The 15,343-nt window shown below is 33.6% G+C and overlaps 1 protein-coding gene across 3 annotated transcripts in view; it reads left to right on the top strand.

Moving 5' to 3' along the window:
* CNTN1 (contactin 1) overlaps positions 1-15,343 on the top strand; it is a 347,755-nt gene that overhangs the window by 280,491 nt on the left and 51,921 nt on the right. For all 3 annotated transcript variants that reach the window (XM_026000122.2, XM_072765564.1, XM_026000123.2), the window contains 2 exons: positions 343-492; positions 8,632-8,702. In XM_026000122.2, the coding sequence (XP_025855907.1) occupies positions 343-492; positions 8,632-8,702 (221 nt within the window). The remainder of the gene's footprint in view (positions 1-342; positions 493-8,631; positions 8,703-15,343) is intronic.

Here is a 15,343-nt window from a genome sequence, read left to right as displayed (position 1 = left end):
TAGATTCTACCTTTAGAATACAGCTTCTTGCTCTTCAAGGTAGAGCCCAGGGATTAGCAGCAAAATCATGACCTGGGAGCTTGATAGAAGTGCAGAATTTAGTCCTCTGACCTTAGACTTATGAAACAGATGATTCAAAGTTTTTCTAGTTTATTACTTATTCATGATCTCTCTGCTTATTCCCTTGAACTTAATATTTTGTCATTTCTAGTTTGTATTTTTATTTCAATTCAATGGAAGATGTGCCATTTTCTAAAAATAGTAAAATAAAAATGGGGGGGATATTATAATATAAAAGTGATGTTCAACTAATAGTCTCTGCTTACTGTTCATTTTGTTTAGATCCCCCAATTATTGAAGGAAATATGGAGGCAGCAAGAGCAGTGGATTTAATCCCATGGATGGAGTATGAATTTCGTGTGGTAGCAACCAATACGTTGGGTATAGGAGAACCCAGTATACCATCAAACAAAATTAAAACAGATGGTGCCGGTATGTTTAAGAAACTTTTTAAAATTTAAAAGGTTGATAAATTCAGGGCCACTTTAACATATGGTTGAATGTATGTGGACATAAATAACGCTCTGAGGTAAGTGATTCATCTGAAAAAAATGTGTGTATGTATTTCACACAGATGCGTGTATTCTCTGTCGAGACAGTCAAAAATAAAAGAAAAGGAAATATGAAGTTTAAGAATATTTTTACATAATTAATACAAGGAAAAAGGTAAATAGAATCGCTGCGTATTCCACTAGAGACCCCTAAAATGAAGTTGTATTTAGAATAGAAACTTTCATGTAAATTCTGAATCTTAACCAGGCGGACTTTTAATTAAGCAGATCCTGTGATTTAGAAAGCTCACAATTTTTCATGTCACTCAAAGACATTTACAATTGAGTGGCCTTGTGGTATGGTCAAGGAGGGTAGAGAGAGTAGGGAGTGGAAAGAATGGGATGAGAACTTCCAGAGCTATACCACGTGGAGAGTTACATCATCTCTGAGAAATAGCTGTAATGTGTTCTTTTAATATGAGGTGTCACTCTGAATATGCTCTTTTATCACAGCTCAGCCTTGGCTGTTCTTCCAATTTAGATTCACATTTTTACGCTAAATACCAATTCCATTTAAATAGCCTTTGTAGGAGAAGTACTCAGCTCTATTTTCCTTTTCTCCTGCATTGCCAGGCAAAAATATTGTTCTGATTCTAATAATAGCTTTTTTTTATTATTCCTTGTCTACAAAAAAGAAAATGTTTTGTAGACTCTCTGAGTTTATTTTTATTATGTCTTGCCAAAGTTCAGTGCTTTATTTGGGAGAAAAGATTTTAAAAGGAGGACAGACTACTATTAAAATTCTGCTATGATATCTTAATATCACTAATCCATATTTCTGGCTTCCTCAATTTCTTAGCCTAACATCTAAAAAGAATGATGAACGCTAATGTCTTAGTTTTTAAAGTCAAGTTATTTACAGGACTGCCATCAATAAACTCTCTTAAAATTCCCTGTAGTTTATTACTCCATTATTTACCAGATACAAATGATGATTCTGTAATAAAGAAAATAAACACTGAAGTACTGATCCACACTATTTTCACACGTATTTCAGTTAATTCCTATAATAATATTTTAAGGTAGGTATTATGATGCAATGCTCATTAATAGGCAGTAGACTCAGAGACAGTAAATAGCATTGAGTGAATATAACTACCTCCAAGACTCTATTCAATTCCAGATCTGTTTGACATTTCTCATATATTGAGCTTTCTCTCTTACAGGTGCTAGTGTCTCAAGCAGGACTCTAAAAATGCTTATTTACTTAAAACTTTATTAGTGTTCTAGTAGAAGTTTAGATTTCATCCTTAACTATGAAACTAGATATGACTAAATATTATTTTTTTTGGTTTTGATATACCCACCTATGAAATGAACACAACTGTTCTTTTTCTCTACCTCACAGGAATCTCATTAGGATAGGAAGGTAGTATAAGTTGAAGCTGAAGTCTGATGGTAAGGCTGAACAAAGATACCATATAGTCAGGATTCTTGTGTTTGGTTTTTATTATTAGTCCCTAGAGCCACTTATGTTTTTAATAGAAGCTTCTGTATGATGGTCTGAACACAACTGCCCTTTCTTGGAAGACAAAAATAAAAAGAAACACAGGCATGATCTGATTGGTGGTTTTAACCACATAATTTCATGCTGAGAGATCTTACACTTGATTGATTTAACAGGTATTCATTTTCAAAATAAAATTGCAAAAATAAAATTAAGTGATTAAATTATGCCTAAGTAAGCTTATTTCGGTTAAAATAGTATAACATTCTTATCTCAAATGTAGGCCTTTTTAAAATTTCATTGAGCTTGATTAGCTTTCCATGATCTCTCAACTAACACGATATGAACTAAGACTTAATTTGAACAAATTTTTCTGACAATCAAAATTCTTCATAGAGGGGAGAGGAGACTTTGTCTGGCATTGGTGATAGATGTAGACCTTTCTCTTTCCTCCTCAGGAATTCTGATACGAACAATATCTTAATTATTTAATCTCAGAAAGTGACTCATTTGGTATACATACCTTGATTATCTGGAAAGAATTATTTCAAGATTTTTTTTAATCTCAAAGTAGAAATAAATAAATGTTTTTAGGAATAATAACAAAAGTGTCTAGGAGAAAGATTCAGTATAATTTTTAAATCTGAATCTGTGAATATAATTTATATTTAATATCGTGTTTAGATTATCAGGATCCTTTTGACATACTACCAACAGTTTGTATGAAACTCTGAAGACTTTTCAACCTGAGTATCTTCTTACCCTTAGAAATGCTGGGAAAAACTTGTTTTAGGTATCAAACATAAAATGTTGGCAAGATTGTTTCTTTCAACCAACACATTTTTGGCAACACCTTTTTTAAGTATTGCATTTTACGTTGTATTTGCTCCGATGGTATTTTGTAAATGAATTAATTCTCTAGTGTGCTTAGAAAATAACTTGCAAATCTTTGAAAGCCTTCAGACCCAAAACAAACAGACATACAAAGTGGTAACAGTCTTGGTTCCAATGCCAGGTACAGCCCTATAGTGATACAATGAGATGATTCATTCCTTTCTATTGTGAAAAAAATAAATGCTATAACCTCTAACACTTTCATTAATCTTTCATAAGAAAAACTACAGGGTCTTGTATTAAATAACTTTTATGGCTACCAGCATTTCAGCACTTGCTACATATTACCAGACATGGTGCTAAGCTTTCTATTTACCTTGCTCCACTTAATTCTCACAATAACTTCATAAAATTGGTATTATTATTATTATTCCCAGTTTTACAGAGAAGGAAGTTAAGATTACAACCTAGCTAATGTGAAGAGTTGGATTCAAATCCAGGACTTTCTAATTCTAAAAGCTCTGCTCTTAAACCACTTTCTGAAAGGACATTGTATGGTATTGAAGTTCCAGGACACTGATTCTTCGGTAGATTTTTGGTGCCATCCTTTAGAACCTTTGATTAGAGGCAGATTATTTAACCTCTCTCAGCCTTGGTTTTCTCATCTCTAGATGGAAATTACTTATTCCATGAGATTATTTTTTATGATTAAAAAACTTGTAAGGAAAGCAGTACTATCTTATGCATATTTGCTGAATAAAATTTATTTATTATGCCATTAATTCTCATTTTAAACTTTAATATGCTTATAAGAAAATATTGTCTGCTCTATAATTGATTATCTCATTTGGCAATACATTTCTATTTTTTAAAAGCATAGAATCATAATTTTACGCAATGTCTAATCATCTTAGAGGAAGAATTTTGTATACTCAATATAGTAAAATTCAACAGAATTTCTCTTTAAATGCTGTTTTTTGTTTTCATCCTGCTTTTTAAAAGCTTAATATGCATGAAATTGGACATTTACATTGTTCACACTTACAAAAAAATAAAAATACTTTTTTAAAACAAGGGGATGTTTGTCTTGTCATGTACCATTATAACAACTCTGTAAAAGATGCCAGCATGTTAGGTGGGATAAAGGCTGGTTCCCAATTGATGGAAAGGTTGCCCCTGTACCTCATTATGCTGATTGAAAGACACAACATTATCTAATGCAGCACATGCCCTTATCTGTCCAATTACTTAATGTTAAGATCACATGGCACAGTTGCATATATTCTTTGGATTCAGACAAGTGCATTATAAAATGGATGGTCCCAAATGAAGAATTAGAAGATGTGTTTGTAATTCATTGTAGCCCATTTAATTTTGACTGTAAGAAAGAGATAACAAAAGCATCCTTCAAAGTAATGCGTCATTATAAGACATACCCTCATAGCTAATGGATCTGCAGGTGCAGTTGGTGAGTTGATATCCCAAAATGGTGCATTTGGGTTTGTTTTGACATATTTGGCATTTATTTATGCCAGATCAACCTAAGAGGGAAAAGAGAAAAAAAATAATACAAGAATCATCACTTTCATCCCTTGTAGAGAGCTTTAGTTTCATGTCTAATGAAGCTATTCTTTTACTTAATTTTATGTTTAATTTTTTAGCTATTTTGAAGTAGCAAAAAAGCATAGATTTTTTAAGCCAGAGGATGCCTGTTTTAAAGCTGTATCTTCTCTACATGTAGGCAGTGTGACCTGGTTAGCTAAGTAACTTCTTTTGGGATTCATTTGCTTTTCCTGTGAAAAGAGGGTAATGCCACTTCTCTGTATACTTATTTCAAAGTGCTGATCTGAGTATCTAGTTAGGTGTGGTGTGTAAAAGTCATTTCTAGATCAGTCTTTCATTAAACTAGGCTTCTTCATTCATTCAGCAAACTGTCACAAATTGGGGATATTTGAACATTGAATTAAAACCTCGTTGTCCATATTTAGTTGTTGCTACATTATAGAAACTGCATCTTCAAGACTGGAATCAGATTCTGTTTACCTTGTTATCTTTAGTGCTACAAAATTATTTGTAGGAGAAAAAGGGAGGAACAGGAAGGGTGAGATTGTGGTTCTGACAATCACAGTTGGAAGTTAATAGAGGATGAAAAGAGAAGCAGCGATTAAAGCCACAGTGGTATTTGTGCATTATGATTTAGAAGAACCCATTACCAAATATAATTTGTTTCATGTGAAAAACAAAGTTCACATGTACATTAGATACTTCAGTTTTTAATACACCAAGAGAGAGAAACTAGGAAGTTTTAATTCTTTTACTTAATTTAAACAAATAGTGCATAATTGATTTGAGTTCTTCATAATAATTTTACTGTGCATTATTATTATTTCACTTTGTAGCATTCTTTTCTGCCCCTCTAGCATTTCCTTGGATGACTTATTTTTAGATTATCTTTCTGTTGAGCAGTTAACAAATTTACTCTGTACCATCCATTTAAATTTCCTGTTTAAGATCAAAGCCTAGATTAATAAATGGACCTACAATTTCAGCTTGATAAGACCCTAAGATATTAATATTATTGTGAACTATCTTGGGCTCTATATTGTTTTTACCTACTATGGAAAGAACATTAGTTTAACATGGCAGATGCGTTAGGAATATTAGCAATCTGCTCCACCAGCAGAACAGGAGATCATTTAAGTTACAAATACCTATTCTCATTTGAATATCCAAATATTATGCAGTTCCTTTGATTTTGTTAACAGCTAATCAGAAAGAATATATATCTAAAAGCAGAATAAAAGCAGATGTAAGACTTTAATCTGTATTTTAATTCCTTTGGTGTTCTAGATTCTAGAGGATTACATTTATAACCATTTCAATCTCTTCCTATAAATTTTGATTTACATCACAATAAAATTTTGGTGCAAATTAAAGTGGAAAGTTACATTTATGGTAACTTTATTTCTGTAAAAATGGCTACACAAGTTAAGCAATGATTAACAAGAATTGAGTAGTCAACAATTTATTTTGGATCAGGGGCCTCTCTTCATATACTCCATGATTTTGACAGTTTAGGGTTTGTCATAAACCAGTTTTTATGCTGTTAACTAAAACAGCAAAGCTCAAATAGGTACTGATATGCAAATTATCTAAGCTTTCAAATCTGAAAGTAAAATTGGCAACAGTAGTTTCTTTTTATAAACTGAAGAATAATTATGACATTGGCTTGATTTTCTTTTTAAATAATTTTTAGTTCTGTGATTTAAATACAGAAGCACTCTTCTAAATATCATTAATGAATCACTGTCAGACTGAACTCATGGCAGAAGGGCAAATTTAAAAACTTACTATTTTTAACCTTTCACAGTAAAATTATAAATATTGTTTATTCATGATTAATTCAATAATTTTGTGTTTTTCCTAAATATTTTATTAAAATCTTTTTAATGGCATAGTTAGAAGAAAGTTTAGTTTGTTCACTGGTAAGTCATTTTGGACCTGAAAGTTGAATAAGCTGCCTTGTGCTTAGAATAATTTACTTTCCTGAAAGGAATCACGATTTGCCCACTTTTTCCTGTTCTTGCAAGGCTGAATGCAAATATAGAGTACCAAGGTGCTCAGATTCTTGTCAGATTTGTAGGTTGTATTTCAATTCTACCTGTGAAAAAAATGCCCCTTAGCTGCTGAAGCTATAACTGAACATTCAAAGTTAAATGGAGGACATTAAGTCAATAATTAACCCAAGATATAAAACACTCCATTAGGAGGTACAGTTACCTTTTATTTTAACATCATAAGCTCAGTGAACAATATTTGAAGAACAAGTCAATCTTGACTTACTTATTGAAGCATGTTAAAAGAGCTTAAAATCAACATTATGAAATAGAAAAAAATTCCATCTAACATAAACATATTCCATTTTTATCTCTGTTCTAAATAAAGAGGTTAATAATGATTATAATGAAAAAGATTACAGTGAGATGCTTTGTCAAATAATACTTGACCTGATGAAAGCAATATTTGATTCAATAAATTACAGTGTTTATTTTTAAATTATTTGCCTGTGACCACGATACTTGTCCTTAAACACACAAAATTTGATTTACTCATTGATTATAAAACAACATACTCTGTTTTTTGTTTCTTGAAGCATGTAGAATTTTAACTTCAGAATATGAGTTTAAAGGATTTCCAAGAGTTATTTTAATATCCAGCCTTCAGTATGTATTTTATCTCAAGTGCTACAATTATCTTTTAACACCTCTGTGCACTCAATTTTTATGTCTAACACTTACATGGTGTCAGTTGAATAATGCAATAAAATCTCTCAAATTCATATTAATTCTTAACCAGAAACAGAAATCATGATATGGTTTAAAGGCATAAAGAAAACCATACATGTTTGTTTCTGTGCAATTAATGTACATAATTCAGCAAAGAATTTACATGGTTAACACAGGAGAAGTTGTGAAGTATTTGTTTTTATTCACAATATTTGTTGGGATCTGCATCTTAGTAAATGGATGCATTGCTTTGAGCACGCCAAGGGAGGTATGACTATTTCCTCTAAGGAAGGATTTGGGAAAATAAAAAATAAAAAAGGAAGGATTTGGGGAATCAAGGAATAATTCATCTTTCATATGTTCTTTAAAATATTAACAGATCTGGGAATGATATCTCAGACTGAACCTTAAAAGTTGTGTGTAAAAACACAGGCCATCCATTTGGCTGAGTAGCTGATCTCTAAGTACCTCCAGTGAAGAGCAAACTAGCTTTATCTATCTGTACAACACCAGTTAGATCAAATCCAATAAGACACAACATACAGTAAGATACAATATGCAAATCTGATGAGACAGAGTGACTATTGTGAAGGGCATTCAGGGAGGGAGACGTTCTAACTTGGGGAAAGACAAAGGCCATTGGAGTTGGGAGTTAGAAGCAATGTTGAGATTTTTGAGGAGATTTCAGTAATATAAAGACATGGAAAACAGATTGTGCCTTGTTAAAAAGTGGTTATAGAGTAAAGTATTAGTATGTCAGTTCTCTGCAGTTCAGTGACAGGAAAGTGTTTGATGGCATGGAGGGTAAGAGGAAGGCAATATTAGAGATAATTTTTAAAGAAAGAGAGACACCAGAGTAGAATCAGTAGAATGACTGAAAACCAAGGGATGATATAAGATAGGAGTATATGAGAGTTGGAGTCACTGATGGGGCAATATTCTAGAAGAGAGTTAGAAACTGGAAGTGAGAGTACCAGAAACAATATTAGATTTCTAATATATCCAGATATTTTGAGAAAACATTATCCAATGTTAATGCACAGGCACTATTTACCAGTTATTTGTAGATTAAAGCATAAAACTAACACCACAACAGTAAATTATTAGAAGTTCAAAAGAGCTGTGAAATATTTTCCCAATAAAGTGGATCTGATCTTTCAAAATCATATTAAATGAGAGGACACAGGAAAAAAATATGTGTGTGGAGTGAGGGCGCATTTGCTTTGCTACCCCTTGCTGAATGAAACCCAAACTTTCCTATGGCACTAAATCAATTTTTATCTTGTCAGTAAAACAGATTATATACATACTACAGCTACATTGTTATTATAATTGAGTGGATTATGTGTGCAGTTTATCCTTCCTAGTGAAAGAAAAAATTAATGGTTATTCTAGTGCCAGGAAAAATTACATAACCTTATTTTATATTGTTTTGTTTATTTGTTTGTTCTAGCACCTAATGTGGCTCCCTCAGATGTAGGAGGTGGAGGTGGAAGCAACAGAGAACTGACCATTACATGGGTGGTAAGTATTAATGAGTTGTATATGTTATAGGATGCTTTACTTAGACTTAATCTCAAATCCATTTTGTTTCCTGAAATAAATTGAAATTAAAGACATAACCTAGAGTGAACTGTTTTTGTTTTTCTGTTTTTTGTTTTTTGTTTTTTTTTTTTTTGGTCTAAATATAATTTTAAAATTTCTAATGGGCAATTAGGGAAATTATCAACAACTAGAATAAACTATGATTTCACCAGGGATTTCAATATAGATTGTCTCTATTAAACGAGTGCAAAGAGAAAATTGAAATTAAATGGAAAACAATTCACTGTTTTCCACATATCGTTGTTATTCACGTTCATTTATTGATTTATTTTAACTGAGATATAAGCTTTCTAGTGAGTATACATTGAACACTTTTATTGGTGGTCAAGATAGAATCAGAGGCCAAGGATACTAGCTGCCTATTTGTTTTCTTTGTATGACCATATCTACCAGTTTTTCTTAATTAATAAGAATTACCTGGAGAAAAATAGGAATTTTGTAGTTTATATGAAAATTATATTTATTGTATTTTTTTCACCAAAAAAAATATTATTTTTTGGTGAAAAAATTTTACAATATATTTTAATTTAAATAAAGTATAAATTTTATTTTTTAAAAGAAAATTACAAAGAGATAATCTTCATAAGCATATATGCAAAACTTAACAAAATGTTGGCAAATTAAATCCAGCAAAATGCTAAAAGAATGATACACTGCAATGAAGTAGAGTTGGTTGGATTCACATTCACAAATCAATCAATATTACTCATCCTATTGGCAGAATAAAATAATGAAATCATAGGATCTTCTAAATAGATGCATAAAAAGCACTTGACAAATTAAAGAAACTCATTCATGATTTTAAAAATTCTAAGTAAACTAGAAATCGGGAATTTCCTGTACCTGATAAAGGATACTTATGAAAACTTTACAGTTAATATAATGCTCAGTGGTGAGAGACTGAGTATTTTCCCTCTACATTTGGACACAGACAAAAATATCACCTCTTAATGTTGAAATGGAGGCTCTAGCCAGTAGAATAGGCCAGTGAAATAAGCCCAGAAAATGAAATAAAGAGCAAAATGTGAGATTGTGTGGAAAATTCTAGAGAACCTATAAGTAACTATTAGAACTAATAAGAACATTTTAAAATGTTGCAGGACAGCTGGTCAATATTCTAAAGCCAATCGTTCTTTTGTACTTTATTGGTTTGATGCTAAGAAAACTTTAAAATTACATTTATAATAAAATTAGAAAAAAAAACATAGAATAAATTAAATGCAAGACCTCTCCACCAAAAATTATAAAACAGTCCTGAGAGAAACTAAGGAAAATCCAAATAAATGAATATATACCTGATGTTCCTGGATTAGAAGATTCAAATAAATTTGAAAAACAAAAAGAAAATACAAAATTGCAGGATTTACACTACCTGATTTCAAAATTTACTAAAGGTACATCAATTAAGACAATGTAATACTGGCATAAGGATTGATAAATATTAATGGAATAGAAAGTGCAGAAAAAGACTCACAGTCATATAATCACTTAATTTACAACAAATGCACCAAGGCTATACCCTGGGAACAAAGAAAAAATTTTCAATGAAAGGTACTAATGGGTGCCTGGGTGGCTCAATTGGTTAAGCATCTACCGGCTTAACCAATTGGCTCAGGTCATGATCTCAGAGTCCTAGGATTGAGCCCTGCATCAGGCTCCTGCTCATTGGGAAGTGTGCTTCTCCCTCTATCCTTCCTGAATCTCGTGCTTTCTTTCTCTCAAAAAGTAAAATATTTTTTAAAAAGGTACTGGAATAGTTGGATATTCAACTGGGGAATGTTTATCCAAAAGAAACCTGAATCTTCTTCAGCATTGCTGTTGTCCAATACGTTCAATTGATGGATTAGTCCTTTTCTATTTACAGATTGATAATGTAGTGTCAGCTAGTTGAAATACGATTTCTAATATTACGGTTATATTTCTACTGCAGGGGTATTATTTTTCTGTTTGCTTTATAAAAATAATTTTTTAAGTTAGGAAGCAACAGATTTTTTATTGATAGCTCAAATGTTGAAGTATATACAAAAATTACTCATGCTCGCACAACCCAGAAATCACCCAAATTTACATTTTGAGGTGGCTTTCTATTGTTTCAAATATGATGTCATAAAAGTAGTATACTGCATTTTTTGGTATATTTTTTAATTGGAGTTCAATTTGCCAATATATAGTATAACACCCAGTGCTCATCTGTCAAGTGCCCACCCCAGTGCCGGTCACCCAGTTACCCCATTCCCCCGCCCACCTCCCCTTCCACTATCCCTGGTTCATTTCCCAGAGTTAGGTGTCTCATGTTTTGTCACCTTCTCTGATTTTTCCGACTCCTTTCCCATATAATCCCTCTCACTATTTTTTATATTCCCTGTATGAGTGAAATCATATAATGTTTGTCCTTCTCCAACTGACTTACTTCACTCAGCATAATACCCTCCAGTTCTATCCATGTTGAAACAAATGGTTGGTATTCCTCATTTCTAATGGCTGAGGAATATTCCATTGTATACATAGACCACAGTTTCTTTATCTATTTATCTTTTGATGGACACCGAGGCTCCTTCCACAGTTTGGCTGCTGTGGACATTGCTGCTATAAACACTGGGGTGCAGGTGTCTCAGCTTTTCACTGCATCTGTATCTTTGGGGTAAATCCCCAGGAGTGCAATTGCTGGGTCATAGGGTAGCTCTATTTTTAACTCTTTAAGGAACCTCCACACTGTTTTCCAGAGGGGCTATACCAGTTTATGTTCCCACCAACAGTGCAAGAGGGTTCCCCTTTATCCACATCCTCTCCACCATTTGTTGTTTCCCGTCTTGTTCATTTTCACTATTCTCACTGGTATGAGGTGGTATCTCATTGTTTTCATTTGTATTTCCCTGATGGCAAGTGATGCAGAGCATTTTCTCATGTGCTTGTTGGCCTTGTCTATGTCTTCCTCTGTGAGATTTCTGTTCATGTCTTCTGCCCATTTCATGATTGGATTCTTTGTTTCTTTGCTGTTGAGTTTCATAAGTTCTTTATAGATCTTAGATACTAGCCCTTTATCTGATATGTCATTTGCAAATATCTTCTCCAATTCTGTAGGTTGTCCTTTAGTTTTGTTGGTTTCTTTTGCTGTGCAGAAGCGTCTTATCTTGATGAAGTCCCAATAATTCATTTTTGCTTTTGTTTCCCTTGCCTTCATGGATGTATCTTGCAAGAAGTTGCTGTGGCCAAGTTCAGAAAGGGTGTTGCCTGTGTTCTCCTCTAGGATTTTGATGGAGTCTTGTCATACATTTAGATCTTTCATCCATTTTGAGTTTATCTTTGTGTATGGATAGAGATGGTCTACTTTCATTCTTCTGCATATGGCGATCCAATATTCCCAACAACATTTATTGAAGAGACTGTCCTTTTTCCAGTGGATGGTCTTTCCTGCTTTCTCAAAGATGAGTTGAACATAGAGTTGAGGGCCCATTTATGGGTTCTCTATTCTTTTCCATTGATCTATGTGTTTGTTTTTGTGCCAGTACCATACTGTCTTGATGATCACAGCTTTGTAATACAGCTTGATATCTGGCATTGTGATGCCCCCGGCTCTGGTTTTCTTCTTCAATATTCCCCTGGGTATTCAGGGTCTTTTCTGATTCTACACAAATATTAAGATTATTTGTTCTAACTCTATGAAGAAAGTCCATGGTATTTTGATAGGGATTGCATTAAACGTGTAAATTGCCCTGGGTAGCATAGACATTTTCACAATATTAATTCTTCCAATCCATGAGCATGGAATGTCTTTACATCTCTTTGTGTCTTATCAATTTCTTTCAGAAGTGTTCTGCAGTTTTAAGGGTATAAATCCTTTACCTGTTTGGTTAGGTTTATTCCTAGGTATCTTATGCTTTTGGGTGCAATTGTAAATGGGATTGATTCCTTAATTTCTCTTTCTTCAGTCTCATTGTTAGGGTATAGAAATGCCACTGATTTCGGGGATTGATTTTGTATCCTGCCACACTGCCAAATTGTTGTATGGGTTCCAGCAATCTTGGGGTGGAGGCTTTTGGGTTTTCTATGTACAGTATCATGTCATCTGTGAAGAGGGAAAGTCTGACTTCTTCTTTGCCAATTTGAATGCCTTTCATTTATTTTTGTTGTCTGACTGCTGAGGCTAGGACTTCTAGTACTATGTTGAATAGCAGTGGTGAGAGTGGACAACCCTGTCGTGTTCCTAATCTTAGGGGAAAGGCTCCCAATATTTCCCCATGGGAATGATATTTGCTGTGGGCTTTTCATAGATGGCTTTTAAGATGCTGACGAATGTTCCCTCTATCCCTACACTCTGAAGAGATTTGGTCAGGAATGGATGCTGTATTTTGTCAAATGCCTTCTCTGCATCTATTGAGAGGATCATATGGTTCTTGGTTTTCTCTTGTTGATGTGATCTATCATGTTGATTGTTTTACAAGTGTTGAATCACCCTTGCATTCCGGGGATAAATCTCCCTTGGTCATGGTGAATAATCTTCTTAATGTATTGTTGGATCCTATTGGCTAGTATCTTGTTGAGAATTTTTGCATCTGTGTTCATCAGGGAGATTGGTCTATGATTCTCCTTTTTGGTGGGGTCTTTGTATGGTTTTAGAATTAAGGTGATGCTGGCCTCATAAAACGAGTTTGGAAGTATTCCATACCTTCCTATCCTTTGGAAAACCTTTAGTAGAATAGGTATTGTTTCTTCTTTAAATGTTTGATAGAATTCCCTTGGGAAGCCATCTGGCCCTGGACTTTTGTGTCTTGGGAGGTTTTTGATGACTGCTTCAATTTCCTACCTGGTTATTGGCTTGTTCAGGTTTTCTATTTCTTCCTGTTCCAGTTTTGGTAATTTGTGGATTTCCAGAAATGCATCCATTTCTTCTGGATTGCCTAATTTATTGGCATATAGCTGCTCGTAATACGTTCTTAAAATCATTTGTATTTCCTTGGTATTGGTTGTGATCTCTCCTCTTTCATTCCTGATTTTATTAATTTGAGTCTTTTCTCTTTTCTTTTTAATAAGGCTGGCTAATGGTTTATCTATTTGATTAATTCTTTCAAAGAACCAACTCCTGGTTTTGTTGATCTGTGCTATGGTTCTTCTGGTCTCTATTTCATTGAGTTCTGCTCAGATATTTTGCTTGGTGTAGGTTTTATTTGCTGTTCTTTTTCCAGTTCCTTTAGGTGTGAGGTTAGCTTGTGTATTTGAGGTTTTTTTTTCCAATTTTTTGAGGGAGGCTTGTATTGCAATGTATTTCCCTTGTAGGACTGCTTTTGCTGTATCCCAAAGATTTTGAATGGCTGTATCTTCATTTTCATTAATTTCCATGAATCTTTTTAATTCTTCTCTAATTTACTGATTGACCCATTCATCTTTTAGTAGGGTGCTCTTTAACCTCCACGTGTTTGAGTTTCTTCCAAATTTCTTCTTGTGATTGAGTACTAGTTTCAAAGCTTTGTGGTCTGAAACTATGGAGGGGACAATTCCAATCTTTTGGTATCAGTTGAGACCTGATTTGTGACCCAGTATCTGTGAAATCCATCTGGTCCAGTGTATCATTTAAAGCCCTTGTTTCTTTGGTGATGTTGTGAGTAGAAGATATGTCATTTGCAGAAAGTGCTGTGTTGAAGTCTCCTACTATTAGTGTATTATTATCTGAGTATGTCTTTACTTTGGTTATTAGTTGATTGATATCCTTGGCAGCTCCCACATTAGGGCCATAAATATTCATGATTCTTGGATAGACCCTTTAAGTATGATATAGTGTCCATCTTCATCTCTTACTACAGTCTTTGGAATAAACTTTAATTTATCTGATATGAGGATTGCTACCCCAGTTTTCCTTTGAGGACCATTTGAATGGTAAATGGTTCTCCACCCCTTCATTTTCAGGCTGTAGGTGTCCTTAGGTCTCAAATGAGTCTCTTATAGACAGCAAATAGATGGGTCTTGCTTTTTTATCCAGTCCAAAACCCTGCATCTTTTGATGGGATCATTTAGCCCATTCACTTTCAGAGTAACTATCAAAAGATATGAATTTAGGGTCATCGTAATACCTATTCAATCCCTGTTTTTGTGGCTTATTTATTTGGGCTTCCTCATTCTTTTACAGGATACCCCCTTAATATTTCTTGCAGAGCTTGTTTGGTAGTCACATATTCTTTCAGTTTCTGCCTATCTTGGAAGCTCTTTATCTCTCCTTCTATTCTCTGTGTCAGACAGCCTTGCTGGATAAAGTATTCTGGGCTGCATGCTCTTCTCATTTAGTACCCTATATATATCCTGCTAGCTGTTTCCGGTCTGCCAGGTCTCTGTGGAGAGGTCTGCTATTAATCTAATATTTCTCCTCATATAAGTTAAGAATCTCTAGTCTCTCACTGCCTTAAGGATTTTCTCTTTATATTTGGAATTTGCAAGTTTCACTATTAAATGTCAAGGTGTTGAATGGTTTTTATTGATTTTGAGGGGGACCTCTCTATCTCCTGGATATGAATGCTTGTTTCCCTCCCCAAATTAGGGAATTTCTCAGCTATGATTTGTTCAAATATGCT

This window comes from Vulpes vulpes, chromosome 8 (assembly GCF_048418805.1).
Source record: "Vulpes vulpes isolate BD-2025 chromosome 8, VulVul3, whole genome shotgun sequence".
In the NCBI taxonomy this organism is placed as follows: Eukaryota; Metazoa; Chordata; class Mammalia; order Carnivora; family Canidae; genus Vulpes; species Vulpes vulpes.
The sequence above is the reverse complement of the archived record's forward strand: the minus strand, read 5'-3'. Positions and strand labels throughout refer to the sequence as shown.